The sequence below is a fragment of the Salminus brasiliensis genome, chromosome 22, assembly GCF_030463535.1.
Source record: "Salminus brasiliensis chromosome 22, fSalBra1.hap2, whole genome shotgun sequence".
NCBI lineage: Eukaryota > Metazoa > Chordata > Actinopteri > Characiformes > Bryconidae > Salminus > Salminus brasiliensis.
In genome coordinates this window covers 11554059-11571933 of record NC_132899.1, presented here as the reverse complement: position 1 = coordinate 11571933, position 17875 = coordinate 11554059, and the positions used below count along the sequence as shown (strand labels likewise).

General features: G+C 41.8%; 2 protein-coding genes across 2 annotated transcripts in view; one reads left to right on the top strand and one right to left on the bottom strand.

The window, feature by feature from the left end:
• Positions 1–1517: 1517 nt before the first annotated feature.
• On the top strand, positions 1518–14109 carry mmrn2b (multimerin 2b). The gene is made up of 8 exons (XM_072668007.1): positions 1518–1938; positions 5741–5863; positions 6395–6501; positions 6979–7050; positions 8874–8978; positions 9420–9838; positions 9955–11452; positions 11719–14109. Exons 1-8 carry the CDS (start codon positions 1544–1546, stop codon positions 12141–12143), a joined length of 3144 nt encoding a protein of 1047 aa, XP_072524108.1. The 5' UTR covers positions 1518–1543; the 3' UTR covers positions 12144–14109.
• A 1166-nt stretch (positions 14110–15275) lies between these two features.
• The window catches only part of bmpr1ab (bone morphogenetic protein receptor, type IAb), a 43344-nt gene continuing 40744 nt past the window's right edge, over positions 15276–17875 (bottom strand). Inside the window, exons 11-13 of the mRNA XM_072668008.1 lie at positions 16779–16954; positions 16156–16286; positions 15276–16026 (exon numbers count right to left, since the gene is read on the bottom strand). Of these exons, the coding sequence (XP_072524109.1) occupies positions 15901–16026; positions 16156–16286; positions 16779–16954 (433 nt within the window). The 3' untranslated portion in view covers positions 15276–15900. The remainder of the gene's footprint in view (positions 16027–16155; positions 16287–16778; positions 16955–17875) is intronic.

Genomic DNA, 17875 nt, shown 5'->3' with positions numbered 1-17875 from the left:
AGTAGCAGTTGCCAATAGAATAAGAAAGCTTGCCTCACACCACACGTGGTAAATGAGCCACGCCTATACTACTATAGTACCCTGAACCGTGGCAGTTTGGTACAACTACACATACTGCTACACCCCTACTTCTGAGACTGTAGCCTCGTGCATACAGTTCGTTACTTTTTGTTAGAGTAGAGGCTCTGTGGATTAACTGTGGCTTAGCCACTCTGCTACTGTTTTCACTTCTTTAAATATTTAACAAATACATTCGATGACACTTGGTGTTAACATGCGTTTTTGGTGATTGGATCACTCAAACCACATTCAGAGGTAGTCCAAAACTGTAGTCTCTCCCTCCTGCTCTCTCTAGCTGTGTGTGTATGCACTTGCGTTCCTGCTTATATACTGTGTAGAGGAAAGCAGTATCGCAGAGTTTGTTCCCTCACATTTTTTGATAGAGCCATTAGGGGGGAATACGAGAACCATCTATAGTTCCACTGTGTTGTAGAACCCTCATCGTTCCTCTAGACTGTTCTCCCAGAGCAGGACAGTTTTGATAAGAAATCATTGTTTCTCAAAATCTCATCTAATCTTGTCACACTAGAGACACATTTTAACACGGACAGTCTGGTCAATATCTCAGTAAGCTCAGTATATCTGGATATGAAGTATATCCAGATACTATCCAAGTCAAAATCGCATGTTAATGCTCCTAGGTCCTATAAGAGAACGGTCAACCTAAGTCTGACAGGGTTGCTTAAGATATCTCTTTAAAAGCCGTTAAGAAGCTGTATCTGAATTAGAAGACTACAAATGTGGCAACACACAGCACACACTATCATGTTTAAAGGGTCAAATTATAGTAGCTCAGTGAAAACACACAGACAGTCTGCTATATGTGCTGATCCCATCCTTCACATACTTGCATATGTATTTTTTCTTGAACTTGAAAACACTAACAAGTAAAGCAACTTTAAAAATATATATATACACATTTTTTGCATCTAAATGTTCCAGAAATCAAATGTACAGGAAAATAACAACAGCACCTCTGAGGGTGAATTCGTTCTAAATGAACATCACCTGTCTACTGCATGCATATTTAAGCACAACATCTGTTTCCCTGCCAGGAGGGCCTAATTAGACAGGGTGTGTTGAGTCTGGTCTATATACTTCTGTGTGGCCTTGCCAGTCCAGACCGCCTTCAGAGTGTATAAGAGTGTTAAGTATAAGTGTGTGAAGAAGCGCTGGTTTATTGTTCCACCACCTCTAACCTTTTCACAAGCCAGCAATTCCAACAGTCCACTGACTTCCTTCAATTGTTTGAGGGCGTTGATGCTATCTAGGGAGAGGAGGGGAGAAAGAGAGGGAAAGAGAGAGAGAGAGAGAAAAAGAGAGGGAGGGAGGGAGTGGGCGCAGAGAGGGTGGGGATAGAGGAAGTTTTTGGTGAGAATGTTCGGCCTTTGAGAGTGAAGGGGGTGAAGAGAGAGAGAGAGAGAGAGAGACTGAGAGAGAGACTGAGAGAGAGGGAAGGAGGGAGAAGAAGGACATTTTCTTTATGTTGGTAAGTTTTGGAGTTTTCAGGACTGGCCGAAGCGAAGCAGGACTTGAAACAAACTGCAGCACAGAGGAACACTTCCGGTGCCTGATGTGGCTGCCACTGCCTGTGAGCGTTTCATCAAGGGGCAACAGAATGGTCCTCAAACTGCTAATGGCCATGCTGCTTCACCCAGCACTCTGCCATGCTGGGCTGAGGGCCAGGGACCCTGATGTGGAAGAGGAGATACATGGGCTTAGGGACTCTGAGCCTGGCACATTTGGTACAGCTCATTTCCCCGTACCTCATGGGCATGGGCACCATAGCACAGCTGGAGCACTGCAGCCATCCCTGAGCGTTCCAGAGAGTCCTTTGACCCCATTGAGAGAGAGTTCACAGCCGCCTGCACGGACCGGGTGAGTCCAACTGGTTTATTATAAATGGAGTATGAATTTTATGAATACTCTTCCATAGCATTGTGGTGGTCTTCTCCATAACTCCATACGTATTGTGAAGTATTGTAACTGTTTAAATTGTAAGCAAATTTCATGTTATTCATTTTTGGTACAAACTGATTGAGCAATTTATTAAGACCACACTGGATAGAGCCTCCTTTTGCTCTCAAAACAGCCTCAATTCTTCATGGCATGGATTCCACAAGATGTTGGAAGCATTCCTTTGAGATTTTGATCCATGTTGAAATGACTGCATCACTAAATTCCTGCAGATTTGTTTCCCAGGTGTTTCCTCATGCTCTGGATCTCCTGTTCAACCTAAACTCTTTGTCATGTTTTGGAACCAGTTTCAGAGATTTCTGCTTTGTGACCCGGTGCACCAGCGTGCTGACAGTACCCATTATAAGATGGGTAAATTGTAGCCATGAAGGGATGTGCATGGTCATCAACAATACTCAAATAAGCTGTAGCATTCAGATAATGGTTGGCTGGTAATAATGGAACCATATAATGGGATCCCACACCGTTACACTACCTACACCAGACTAGACTGTGGACACAAGGCAGGTTGGTTTAGTGGATTCAAGCTGTTGGCACCAAATTCTGACTCTACCATCTGTGTACCTCAGCAGAGGGCTGAGATTCATCAGACCAGGTGAGGGACCACGTCCTCAGCTGTCCTGTGCCCACAGCAGCCTCTGCTTTCCGCTCTCAGCTGACAGAAGTGGAATCCGACCTGGGTTTTCGCTATCGTACCCCGTTCTTCTCAAGGTTGGATGTGTTGCGCATTCTGAGTTACTGTAGCCTTCCTGTCAGCTCCAACCAGTCTGGCTATTCCTCACCTTAGTCTTCAACAAGGTGTGTCCACCCGCAGAACTGCCGCTCACTGGACGTTTTTTCTTTATTAAACTATTCTAGACTCAACTACAGAGACTGTTGTGCTGAAAATCCCAGGAGATCAGCAGTATTTATACATATAAGGGAGCGGTTAAGAAGGAAGAGAGTGTCAGTGTGAGAATAGCCTTCCACAGGTTTAATGGCCTGGCCTTGAATTATAAAGAACTGTCAGACTGGCTGAGGCTTTTGAGCATTTGGAGGAGATAAGTGTGACTGTTTATTGGGCTTGTACAACACATTCTGTAGCCTTTATGGGTCCCAGCTGGTCTGCTGTCCTGCTTCAGAACACGTACACACACACCCCTTCTGACAGCAGAGAACGAGCTTTTGTGAGTGATTGGGCACAGAGGGATAAGTTCCATGCCCAGTGTGACACAGCGAGGGAGAAGCAGAGGGCAATTAGTGATGCAAAGTCACAGCGGCTTTGAGTCTGGACCAACACAACCAGAGGATGCGTCCAGACATGCCTCATGAAGCAGGGTCAGGGGGGAAAAGATATCTTTAAAGACAGATTAATTGATAAAAAGGAAGGAGAGATGAAGGGAGTGAAGATTAAAGAAAGGTGGACTGATGAGGGATCTACAGGTGGGGGCAACTGGAGTAAGATAAAGGAACAGAGCACAAAGAATGGAACAAAGAAAACATAATGAAAACAATACATGTGAAAGATCATTGCTAAGAACAGACACTGCCATGTAACTTATCAATTAGCCATAACATTAACACCACCCTCATTATCTATTATATCAGCTTTACTTAGCATTTTGGAGCACCTTGCAGTTCTATAGTTACAGACTGTCGTCCATCAGTTTCTCTGCAGACTCTGTTAATCTCTATTCACCCTGTTCTTCAAAGCTCAGGACCTCACAGGACCACCACATAGCAGGTAGTATTTGGGTGGTGTGTCGTTCTCAGCACTGCAGTGACACTGACATGGTGGCAAGTGTGTTAGTGTGTGTTGTGCTGGTACGAGTGGATCACACACACAGTAGTGCTGCTGGATTAGACTCGATTAGACACCTTTGCCTAGTTGGTCCATCTGTAAGTTGCTGCCCGGTTTGGGTTGGTCATCCTCTAGTCCTTCATCAGTGGCCACAAGACGCTGCCCACTGGACAGTGTTGGCTGGATATTTCTGGTTGGTAGACTGTTCCAAACTCCAGCAGCGCTGCGGTGTCTGATCAACATGCTGCGTATTAGCACAACACACACTACTAACAGACCACCACTGGCTCAGGTGTCACTGCAGTGCTGAGAATGAGACACCACCCAAATAATACCTGATCTGTGGTGGTCAGTCCTGTGGCCGTTGAAGAACAGAGTAAAAGAAGGCTTAGAAAGTATGCAGAGAAACAAATGAACAGCGGTCTGGAATTATAGCTACAAAGTTCTCCTATATGGTTAGTGGAGCTGGCAGAATGGGTGTTGAGTGTATAAACAAGGAGGTGGTGTCTGATTCTTGACAGTTTGGGGGCAAATGAGATATTTTACTTCACAGATAGTGGCACAGACTCCTTTAACCTGATGGGCTTTGAGTAGTGGATAGTGGTATCCTCTGTGTCAGTGGTAGCTGTTGGAAAGAAATCGCCCGCAATATGGGACACAGTGTGGGCGGCCGTATTAAACTTCCTTCCACTGACAAAGCCCATTGTACTCAGAGAATTATACTCGTTCCTATTTCACTTTGTGGGGAACACATGTGTCTCCTGACCTAGAAGTACTGTCTGGGGGAGTGGGGGAGGATTCAAAGAGAGATAAATAGATAGACAGAAAGAGCAGGGGAGGCAAAATTACAGGGAAAAATATCCCATTCCTCAGCAAAGTACAGCATTTGCAGGCAGTGTCCCATGGGCTTTACCCTAACCGACTACACAAGATCTTACATTTGCATTTATGGCATTAGCATCTTGATTCCAGCACAGCTTACTCTATCCAGTAGCACAGCCTGTATTATCTTGTAGTATTATGATCTGGTATCAACAAAATGGCAACTGGAAGATCATTAGAAGGTCAAATATGTATAATATGACCATCGTACATTACCATAACATTACCAACACCTGCCTAATATTGATTAGGTTCCCCATGTGACTTCACAACAGATCTGATCAGGACCTCTGAATCCTGTGGTATCTAATATCTAAAGATGTTGCAGCAGATCCTTTTAAGTTCTGTAAGTGTTGAGGTGAGCATTAGGTACCCATGGCCTTTTTACTGATTATCCTTCCTTGGCACTTTAGTAGGTACTGACCACTGCATACCAGGAACACCTCACAAGACCTGCCTGATGTTTTGGAGATGCTCTGATCTTGCAGTCTAGCCATCACAGTTTAGTCCTTGTCAGAGACTCAGATCCTTATGTTTGAGCATTTATGCTGCTTTTAACACATTCACAATTCACTTGTCAAATTATCTAAAAAAACACTAATTTAAAATCATCTGCAATGCCCAGTCAGATAATGTGCATCATACCAACAGTTCTATTCATAAACTATATAGAGAGATCATTTCATTTACCATGATCTCATAATAACAGTGTCTGACACTGTAGATCAACCCTCTTTCTCTCTTGATCTCTTTCTCTCTCAGATGAAAGAGAGATACACCAGTTGTAGGGGAACAAAGAGTCCCTCTTTTTAAGTCTCTGCTGAGGCGATCGTATCTGTCCTGTAGCTTAAAGGGAAGGAGGAAAAGACTGGACCCTGAGAGTGCCTGTCCTCTATTGTTTATCTCTCCTGTGTCAGTGCCCTGTAATATCTCAGCACTCATCTTCCTCCTCTGCTCTGTCTGTTCTTGCCTCTTTCATCCTTTTAACCCAGATTTGCTCTTTTCTGCATGTTTTTGTTTTGTGGTGTTCTCTTGATGCAGGAACTGGTGTGCGTTCGTTCATCAGCGTGCGGTGACTGTGGCCGTGCTGTGCGGCACTGAGACATACACGCTGAAGACGATGAATTCTTGTTCTAAAGGTGACCCTGACTGCCAAATAGCCAAGTGAGTCAGTTAAATCACACACACACACACACACACACACACACACACACACACACACACACACTGTAAAACACTGAGCAAGCACAGTCTAATAGTAGGGCAGCCTGATATTAGCAGTGGCCACAAGCGACTATTATTTTTGTTATTCTTCATAATTCTGTAATGAAAGCTCTTTTGGCTTAGTGTGGGAGTTTTTTTAATACTGTTAAAAATACACTACTATTCATGCTATGCTGTTAATTATACTATTTTTTATTATTATTATTATTATTATTATTATTATTATTATGGCTTTGCTCTACTATATTATCCTCAGCAATATACACATTAAACAGTTTTTAGTTTTCTCCATGGTTTGCATGTACCTGTAGCTGCTCTGTACACTAAATAATTCTGGAAAAACAGACCAATAGAAATGCTTTAGTTAAAATTTACATTAACGTCCATTTAGAACATTTAAAGAACATTTGAGATACATGTTTGTGACGGTATGCCCTAAGTGTCGGTATCTATGTCTGTATTGATATTCAGGTATCAGCTCTCTTCACGGCCTGTTTATAGACAGAAGCAGAAGATTTTCACAGCACTGCACTGGAAGTGCTGCCCAGGTCATGCAGGCCACAACTGTGAAGATACAGGTATTCACATGCCATCCATAGAGTAAAATGCTGTAGTAATGTATAATCTATGTTGATCCATTATATTCCAGATTGTGACTTAGCTTGATTGTATTTGAGCTGTACTGTTATATCTAGTTAGCCCGTTAAGTGCACACAGACCTTGCGGTTGTGTGCCATTTTGTAGCTTGCGACAGGCCCAATAAGCAATAAACATTGCTGCCAACATGCTAAGGGCAAGCTAAGACTCAAGTCTAAAATTCCAGAGCTATTTAGGGTAAAATATACCTTAGACAAAACATAAAGGTGTTGGCTCTCGCCTGTTAATCACAGAGTGTGATAGAGTTTATTTATTTATTTTTTAAAAAAGGCTAGTCTTGTTTCCCATAGCTTGTCCAGATGTTAATGGCCGGCTACAAAATGACGAGACATTCTCAGAAGTTTATATTGTGCAACCATGCTGTTTTTGACCACACTCTCTACCAATAAACCTTACAGAAAGAGAAAGCCAGTCCGGTCAGGAACACACCAAGACAACCCAGACTGACGTTTCTGGAGTGGATGACTCAGGCAAGTGTCCAGTGTTTGGTATGGGCAGGGGTGGTCTCACCTTTAACATCTAACCCATAATAACTCACCCCTCATTCCTTTTTTGCCTCTTTTCAAAACCCAAGTCTCTGGTCTTGACAAACAGAGGAAATACCCAGAAAGCTTCTGGCACCGTGAGAGCCTGAGAGTGTCCTTAAACAGGAAAGGGAGGGTGCTTTGCTGTTCTGGGTACTTGGCACAGGGAAAACATCAAGATCATACTTAAGTGAAAAAAATAATAATGACTTACCAAGGCATCATTGTGCTTTTCATAGACCCTAAATATAAAAATATAAATATATATATATATATATATATATATATATATATATATATATATATATATATATATATATATATATATATATATATATAACAGGATGCAATTTACTAGGATAACAATTACTTAAAAAACTAAGCTACCATCTAAAAATGGCTAGTTTGAATTCCCTGTGTGGGTTTGAACTTCCCATGTGAATTGGAAATACCACTACACCCACTTAAACCTCATTATTTGGCCAAAGATTTTGTTAGTCATCACTCGTCAGTACTCTCCCCATTACATGTACTGCTCCCAACACTGGGAGGATGAGGACTGATGCATGCCTCCTCAGCTACAGCCGCAACCAACCATCAAACTGCTGTCGACGCAACGCCACCGGGCAACCAACATGCTCAGAGGACAGCACTAGATACCCAGCTCTGATGCATCTGCTAGCATGACGGGGAGTCATCTACTCAGGCCTATTGTTCTCTATTAGGGTTTGAACCAGCGAATCCCAGGGTATAGCCCGCTGAACTGGAGCCCCATTTAATTAGTACCTTAAACCCAGTGTCATATTTCTTTCTTTCATGAAAAATATACATATATATACATATATATACACACATATATATATATATATATATATATATATATATATATACACATACACATACATATATATATATATATATATATATATACACATATACATACATACATACATACATACATATATATATACACATATACATACATACATACATACATACATATATATATATATATACATACATACATACATACATACACATATATATATTGCGGCTGTAGCTGAGGAGGCATGCGTCAGTCCTCATCCTCCCAGTGTTGGGAGCAGTACATGTAATGGGGAGAGTACATTCATACATTTTTCTTTCTTCAGATTTTTAGACATGGTGTTGTATATATAAAGCAATTTAGTAAATGTTAAAAAAAGTAAATGTTAGTTGTATGCTTGTAAATGTCAAATTTACATACATACATATTCATCCCTTTATTTTTAAGCTGTGATAAAACAACTTTATTAAAACAACTGTGGTACTATGTAAAATGTTTGCTTAGGAACTTGGTTCTATTTAGCAGCTGGTAAAAATCCTAACAACTTACTATGAATCTAGATCAGCAAGCGTTACACTAATTTCATATTTATAACTAACTAGCAAAGGTCTTTCCAGACTTCTACTCTGCAATTGCTCAAGTTCTCATGAAGGGATACTACTGTTGATTCCAGTTTCTAGGGTAGAGATCAATTTTTTTTTTTTATTATTATTTATTTTTTTTGGTGAGTATTCAATAGTAGTAGAGTATCAATATTAGAATAGCAATTAGAACATTAGAACATAGTACTACATAGAGTAGCAATATTCTCTCCTATCTTTATTTTATTTTATTTTATTTTTAAATCCATGCAAACACGAGCTGAGTGCTAGCACCCACAGCCAAACTCATTTCATTTGGCCTGTCTTCTGGTTCTTGCCCTCTCTTCCTTCCTCTGCTATAGGTGGTGGATATAAGGAGACTGACCTGCTGGAGGATGGAAGCTGGGATAATGGTCCAGTTCAGCAGCCTCCCAGTGACCCAGTGTTTCCTGTCCCAGGACACTTTGGTGAGAGATTATTTTATAAGAAGACACTAACCCAAGCATACAGGAACAGCATTGCAGATAATATTCTGAGTGATGACAATGACAAACTAGTGTCCAGCATACAACATATCATTGCTGTTACCATTGTTCACTGTTGAGAACATTAGGAAGCAAACTGATGTTTGTGACGAATCAGCAGCAAGAATTTACTACTTTTGTTGACAGCATAACAAATGTGGTAATAAAAGCTCTGGCTTATTGCAGCTGTGGCTCAATTTCAGGCTGCGGTTAGATGTTCAAGTAATAGAACTATACATGTTTTTTTCACCACTAGAGGCAGTAATACAGAGGTTTATGAAAGAAAATGTGAAAAATTAGTAAAAACTAACAAAAACAAACAAACAAACAAACAAGACAACAACTGTATTTTCAATATCACTTACTATCAATATATTGTTTTAGGTACTGGTGGAGCAATCCCTCCTGCTGGTTCTCTGCCTTTCATGGATTCTGCCACTCTCTTGACAGTCCATCAAGTATATTCAGCTGTGATGACCCACCTTCAGCCAGTGCTGGATGGCTTTAATCACACCCTGGAGCAATTATCCAGCAATGTCAAAGGGCTGTCCATGGATCTGCAGAAGCTAAAGCATGAGCAGGATGGCCGTACATCCAGCAGCAGGCCAACTCACACTGGAACAATAGAGGAAAAGCTGGAGGCCAACAGTATACAGATACAGCAAATACAGTCCCAACTGAATTTGCAACAAAGACAAGCAGAACAGACAATACAGTTCCAGCAAGAGCAGCTACAGCATGACTTGTCAATCCTAAAGGACAAAATTGATCTTCATATCAACCGGAGCCACGAGGATGTACAGGTAACCCACTACTGAGTACCATAACCAATCATTTAACACCAACACAGCATTTTAGGTTTCCTCTTTGTAGGATTGCAGTATTTTTAAGTCTATATTTTTTGTTGTCATGCTATTAGGCGAGTCTGCAGTCTCTGAGTCAATCAGTGGAGGAGATTAGACTTGGTCAGCAAAATCTGGAGGGAGTAATGCAGGGAGAATATGCTCCCTCAGCTCGTGTGAGTGAAGGCCCGCCAGCACCGGTGTCTGGCATGTGGGAGGCCATCAGTAGATTGGACAAGAAAGTGCTGAATAACACTATGCAGCTCAGTGCCTTGTCTGAGAACTCCACACACTTGATGAACGTTGCGCAGAAGCTGGACCACTGCCTGCGCAACCTGAGCGTGAGACTAGAACAGGTCAGCCAAAGCTCAGAAATCCATTTTGCAGAAACTGGGCTGGAACTGGAGGCTGCTAAAGTGGCTGCGTTTAACAGCATCAATGAGTTAGCTACCAACCTCAGCAGCCAAGAAAGACATCTGAGAGAGCTTGAACTTTACCTGGACAGTATTTACCTGCAGGTCCAAAGAACTGAGCCCGCCACAGCAGCAGAGGTTTGCAGCTGTAAAGAAATCAGAGAATCATTGATTACATTGGAACTGCAGGTGGCCAACGTGACCGACTTAGCCAAAGAGAACAGATACGCCCTAGAGGACGCCGAGGCGACGAGGGACCAAGGTCACTGGCCCATGCAAGTTGAAGATCTTCATCAGGCCTTGCTGAGTGTTAAGGAATCACTGGCTTTTGAGCAAGCAAAGAGCAGGACTCTTCAAGATGACTTATCCCAGTTGAAAGCCTCACTTCTAGGAAGTCAGCAGGAGATTGTTGGGCTTAAAGAGAGTTTTATGGCCAAAGCATCTGAAATCAAACGCCTGTCTGCATCTTTCTCCTCTCTACTGAAGGATGCTATACGTCACTCTGAGGTACTGGAGATACTTTTAGGAGATGAAGTCATGGAGTTCTCAAGCTGGTCTGACAGCCAGCAGAAAGCGCTGTCCATTCCTGTTCTGCTACAGAGAATAAGGCTGATGCAAGAAAAGATTGAGACCCATGAGAATAGTCTGGTCTCTCTGAGGAGGAACCAGACAAGTCCAGAAAGAGATCAGATGACCAGTGATGACCCTGTGGCATTCTTAGACTGGGCCCTCACAGAGGACCAGGGGAGAAATGCTGAAGATCATAAGGATGACCACTATTTACCAAGTCCTTCCCTCGAAGATGATGATGGGGACTATTCAGTCAGCGACTTCTGGAGCCTGGGGAGGGAAGTGGAGGAGCTGGCTAACCGGCTAAGTCAGGTGGAACAGAAACACTGTAACTGCTCTGCAGCCCCTGGTGGCTCAGTGATGGAACTGCAGACTGAAGTTGCATCCCTGCGACAGGATCTGGGGGATCATCTAAAAATATTCCAGAATTTATTCAGCCATACAGAAGAATTGGCCAACTCTTCTCACAGTCTGAACTTAGAACAGCTGTGGACTATGATTTCAAGGAAGGACAGGAAGAAAAAGAAAGGGCCGAACGTGAAGGAGAAAGGAGAGTCAAGTAGCATACGCAGGAGAAGAAACACTGGAAAATGTAAGATCACATTTATGTTTTAAATGCAAGCACTAATGACATGGCTTTGATGGTAATTTAATGTGAGTTATTATTGATAATATTTGTTTCACAAGACTGACCTCTAATGGACAATGTTAATAATGCAAGATCCCTTACAGATCAAAAACAAGTGAAAAAGAAATGTGGCTTTTTTTGTAAGGGATAACCAAGCAAATCAGCCTGGAAATGACCATATAAATGCCTTACTAACATATGATCCATCTTTTACCCTACATCCTCCTCAGGGCCAGCATACTCTCCTGTGGCATTCACAGCTATCCTGCCCAACAGGACAAACACAAGAGGCACAATCATTCTTGAGAAGGTGTCTCTAAACCCTGGCAGTGCTTACAGACCTTCATCAGGAGAATTTCATGCACCTCAAACTGGTCTCTACCTCTTTTTAGTGAGTCTGAACTTTGACACAGGCCCCAGCTTGGCCCAGCTAAAACATGACACGGTACCTGTGGCCTCCCTCAGACAGGTACAAGGTCAAGGGGGGCATTTGAGCCAAGCGTGCCTCTTGGAGCTTCAGAGAGGGGAGAAAGTTACACTCGAACTGCTTAAAGGAAGACTACGCCGAGGACAACCTAATGATAATACACTGTCTGTGGTTCTGCTGTTCAGCACAGAGGACGAGGAGAGAAGAGGAACAGGAACAGTTCTGTGAGAGAGAGACTGGGACAGAACTCTGATTTACTGTGGCCAAAACGTCCAAAGATACCACAGACATTAGATTCTATACTAGAGGGCCCGGGGTAGATTCGTTCTCATTGAGTGCTCCCTGTGGTCATTTGCGGAACTGCAAAACAGTCCTACAGGGTCATTTGTAATGGATTTGCCTTGTGCTGGGACAATGAAGGGTCCCCAAAGAAAAAAACAAAAACAAACACCCACATGTTCTGTCCAGGTCTCCCAAACATCTTTAGGCTTTAAGATAACTCCAGAAAAGGATGTAAAGGCCAATTAATGCTTCTGCATGGAGTCAGTGCCAGATCTATGGCGTAGCCTGTGCAAGTGGCCTACGCTGTTGTAAGCGTTTATACTTGTGCATAGTTGTGTCTGCGTCGCTCTGCAGCCAAAACACCAGTCTGGCATAGAAAGGGGTTTTTAATGCCTGTGTTGACAACGGCTGAAACGGAGCAGATTTGGCACAAAATAGCTGTTTACGTTTACTAAAATTCCTGCAAAGAAAAATGAGATGTCAGAGGAGAGAAGAGCTCCATTAAACCGAGGCAGAAGGAGGTTGAATTTTCTGTGCTTGTCCAGCTACTGGATGAGGAAATGCAGAAAATTTGATTTTTTGGTTCTTAATTTGCTACCATTTTTCTCACATCAGCGTACTCACAATCCACGACCCATGGTAGTTCAACTGAAATTAAAGGTGGCGGCAAGGACGACGGCTAGAAATACAATGATTACCAAGTGGACAAATCACAGCTGTTGCGGTCTGCATCGCCACGATGGGTAGTGTACTTCTTAGGAGGTGCAGGTCAGGCTACGTGTAGGGTACGGCGTAGGACATACGGCTTAGATTCTACACAGAAGCATAAATTGGCCTTTAGAAGTACCTTCTTGAATGAAGCTTTAACTCAAATTACTCAGGTAAGAGATGAATGCAGATGTCACCGATCCTAAGTTAGGAAGCAAAAAATATATAAATAATCTGCATATAAACACTATGCAGAATACCAGTATGAGACTAATCAGCAACTGGTGCAATCACCACCAACAACCAAAAATCCTAAACAAGAGGCAGACAACCCAAATACAAAACACGGAGTTGAGAGAATGACACCGATTGCGTACTAAAATAATGTCATTTACTTAAAAATTGATACATTGGACAAATTGTGTACAGAACAGCTTTTCTTGGTAAACATAAGGCACCTTTCTTAAATCCAGATGCTGTACAAAATATAAACAAAACGTTAATATTTTTAGACCTTTCTACACAAGTTTCTTTTGAACACTGGACATGTAAGACAAACAAAAACATATTCTGTAGTCATTTAATTATACAGAGAAGCATCTATTGGCTACAAGACATTTTCATTAACGTAACTGGCATGGGTTGCAATGGACAGACCTCAAGGTGTTCAAATGCTGTGCAATAGCACCTACACACTGATTGCATGGACAATCTGCTGAGGAAAATGCAGACATCAGAACAGTGCTATGATGCAGAATGCTATAATTTCCCAGAAGCAGTAAATTAAAAAAAATAATAAAAAATTGCAGTAGCCTTAGACGCAGGACACTGGCAACTTTACGGTAATGAAGATGCTATTTCGGAGGGAATAACTGATCAACAATCATCAATAATCAAGAGATGATTACTGAGGCTGAGTAGGCATACTGCAATGAACACAGTACCATTTCATTTTTATTCATGTGTGCAATGGGATTCTGTACCTTGTTGTATAGTTCCTGCAACTGTTAATGCTATAAATAACGACTGTAATTTTAACATCATTCATATTAGACTCAAACACCCAAGTATCTGCGGGGAGATGCCTGCTTAAGCCTCCTTAGGCCACAGAAAGGGTGACTTTGCCTAAATGTAATGCACATGTTTAGGTGGGACTGAGGTCGCTAAAAGCGGTGTATAAATTAAAGAATAAATCTAGTGTTGAGCTGTCCTGTATTAATATCGAGTACATGAGTTTCAACAACAGTATTCTTACTTCTACAAGTTCTTTATCTCTCGCCACAATAATTCATTCAACATGACATGATTAGAATAAATAGCACATGCATTTGTGTTCTTCTATCCCATTATATACTGAGGAGATTCTACACCAAAGGAATCAGTCCCCTGATTTTCCCAAAACTCTCATGAGATTAACATTAATTTGATTGGACAAGGCAGTAATGTGATTTAGTGACTTGTGGTATGGAGAGTCTATGATGAAATGAAGAAAAGCTACATGGCAAATTGAAACTGGCATTTTTTTTTTAAACCACATGCAACCAATGGCTCTAATGGCAAACAAAGCGCATGACTGGCAGCCATGAGAGCTTCTAATGACTTCAGTCCTACACTTTAAAATAGGTTCTTTGATACAATGCTATAGATATTTCCTAAAGAACCTTTCAACAGACAAAACCCAATTTATTGAGAAAAAAAAATCTTTGGGGAACCTATTCAAATTACATATATCGTGGCAGTCACGCAAAAACATTGTATTTTTCAAAATGCCAACTTTCAATGGAAGTCAATGTAAAAAAAATGGCTTTTTGGAGCGTATGGTCAATTAATCTTAATTTTTTACATTTCGAAAATTCAATTCAGATTTGTGTCGCAAACAGAAATGCAGAAAACTAAAATATGGAGATACAAGGTTTTTCCATGACAACAATGATTTAAAACATTTTTTTCTCTCCAGATCATCCCACTGTTATTTCGGCGGCTGGTTGGGGGAGACTCTCAACAGGCCAACATTACATGGACAGATTTCTTTAAAAAGTAGAGAATACATAGACAAATTCACAGGATTACTGTCGTTATTTAAATATCAATAAGCAGTTAAGGGGAGTATTTACATTTCTATGATAATATGGGACACAAGAGTTTGTTTAAAATAGGGGTGCACTTTCCTACGCACCTGTGGCATTCGCTGCACATGATCCGTATTCAGAGCAGCCATTTAGAAAATGCTGGCCACACAGTTCCAAGCAGATGGCTGGATGGCAAACGACTAAAAATACCTCCATTCAGATATGTATGTCTCTCAGAGAGAGGAGAGTGAGAGCGGGGGAGAGAGAGAGAGAGAGAGAGAGAGAGAGAGTGAGAGCGGGGGAGAGAGAGAGAGAGAGAGAGAGAGAGAGAGAGAGAAAAAGAGAGAGAGAGAGAGAGAGAGAGAGAGAGAGAGAGAGAGAGAGAGAGAGAGAGAGAGAGAGAGAGAGAGAGAGAGACAGAGACATACAGAGAATCTTCAGCTTTCTCCCAAACGTTCCTGGACTTGGCTTCCAGTCCTTTGCTTCAATGGCATGTGCTGCCATTTTACTCCTCCACACACCTCATATTTCATCATTTCATGGCTTTCACGGAAAGCACCACTGTATTTGGCTATTCTCTCCCAATCTACGAGTGCCTGAAGTCTTGGAGCAGAGGATGGTTGACTTTGGGGAAGCAGGTGGATCACTGCCTCAACTGAGTGTGTTCTGGACTGTCTTGTGCTAGCTTCTCATTTTCTCTGTAGATGTGTCATGGCATGTGCTGTCCAGCAGAGGATGCCACAAAGACACTGTGAGAGTTACTGCAACAGGATGAAGGATCCCAGCAATAGTGAGGTGCTCTGCTCCACAGCACCCCCTATAGCCATGTTTTTGAACCGAGGCAACAAATCGTCAGAAGAGAATGAATAGTCCAAAGATTCCACTTCTCCTTTCTGCCACCAGAGGAGATCTGGAGGAAGTTCCACTCATATTTTAATGTCCTGTGATTCCACCATTTTGGCAAGTGTCTTCTTTACTCGAAGAGCAGTGAGGCGAGAGGCTGGGTTATGGGCCCAGCACTCAGACATCAGTTTCAGCATGGCTCTGAGGCACTGCAACGAGAAGAAGAAGCCAGACAAATCCATTAGACAATGATGATGATGATGATTATATGTCAGTAGCTTTTCAAATAGCCTGAATGTTTTTAGCTGTACGTATATAAACAAGCATAGAAGTTGTACCTCATCACTGTTCCAGCGGTTCGAAACCGCAGGCCTCATGCCCTTTCCACACACTACTTCCCTCATGTCTTCGTAAGATGGATCTGAGGGAACCACGTCCCAGTAAGGCAACTGGTACTCTTCCACAATACCTGCAAAGTCAAGACCGTAGAGATGAAGAGGATGCAGTGTTAAAAGCAGTGTTTCTAAAGAAAAGACGGGACTGGAGAGAATCACATCACATCTTGTAACAAATCTAGCCTGAAAAATCACAGAATTGCTTGTGATGCAGCAGATCATAGATTGCAGCAACATGTAGCCTGATATTAACATGGTCGATTACACTTTTAAAAATAATGGTGCTACGAAAGGTTCTTTAAGGTTCTCTTTCAAACCCATAAGTAAAGAACAATTTCTGTAACATGTGTGAGTAAAGAACCTCTCCATCAAATGAAGGGTCTTTTAGTCTTTAATAAGTTTCTTCACACTCTCATCCTTCAACATTCAGAAACTTAAAAGATTCATCTGTCATCACTCCTCATCTTTATTGTTAAGAGTGTGTAGTTAACATCGTAATTATTATTATTTAATTATAATTATTTTCTACTGTTGGCAGTACAGGACAGTGTAGATGTGTAACTGACCTCCCGTCACACATCTCCGAGCCATCTCCCAAACAATAAGGCCATAGCTGTAGATGTCTGCCATGATGTATGCTTGAAAGTGATTCTTATTCAGGGTCTCGTCCAGCACCTCCGGGGCCATGTACCGCCGCGTGCCCATCCGCGTACTCAGAGGAATGTCCACCTCATTCGTGTCACTGAAAGGAAGAAAATTAAAGAATAAGAATGCATTATTTATTACCAGCCAAAACACGCCCCCCTCCCATTGAGCCCATCAACATGTCCTATTCTGAAGCAAAATAACAGGGTGGTAAATAGTTAGCATGTCCCAAACAAAATCATAACCATACTATTTATTGCACCTTTACACTAAAGGATAAAACATGTCAAACCTAGCATAGCACTCAAATGTCCAACATCCTGTCTCCTTTAAAGAGTTCCAGCAGGTGAGCTTCAATTTAGGTTACTGTTTTATTAAGAGCAGCATAATAATGTCCTGTGAAAGAGTTCCTCCTCAAGTTATGGTAAACGACCTTGTTAGTTCAGACTAGATTACTGTAGCGCTCTAACGTTCAGTCAAGTGTCAGCTAAATATAACATTAGTGCTTTTAAGTAGATATTTACTGACAATAATTGTCCGTCTGTCACCATGTCATTAAATACTGACTACTGCTTGCCCGCAGAGTTTATAGAGAGGTGTGTGTGTAGAGAATTGTGTGTTGCTGTATTCCTGCAGTCTCTTGGCTCTACCTGATTACTGCAACCTCATAATTTTCCTTTCACAGAAACAGGCAGAGGAGGATGTTGATCCTGAGAGACAGTAGTAAACACAGACGAAGCCAACCATAACAGAAGGCTTTCAGGCTTCTAGTTCCTGTTTTTATTTGTGCATTCCATGTTTTTTTTAGTAAAGGAGGGCGTGCTGAATGCAGAGTCTGTCTTTCTCTCTTTCTTGTTAGTGCTGTGCTTCTGAATGAGACCTCAAGTGTCACCAAACTTCACTTCTGCAGGCAAACAGTAACTAGTTGTCTGTGTGTGTGCATGCATCTATACACTTGTCCAAATGTGATGCATTCAGATACTTGGTGAATTGCTGACACAGATGTGCAAATGCACAC

Coding starts and splice junctions, on each gene's coding strand:
- mmrn2b (XM_072668007.1), top strand. CDS start 1,544: ATGTTGGTAAGTTTTGGAGTTTTCAGGACTGGCCGAAGCGAAGCAGGA. Junction 7,051..8,873: donor TTCTGGAGTGGATGACTCAG/GCAAGTGTCCAG, acceptor CCTCTGCTATAG/GTGGTGGATATAAGGAGACT. Junction 11,453..11,718: donor GAGAAGAAACACTGGAAAAT/GTAAGATCACAT, acceptor CATCCTCCTCAG/GGCCAGCATACTCTCCTGTG.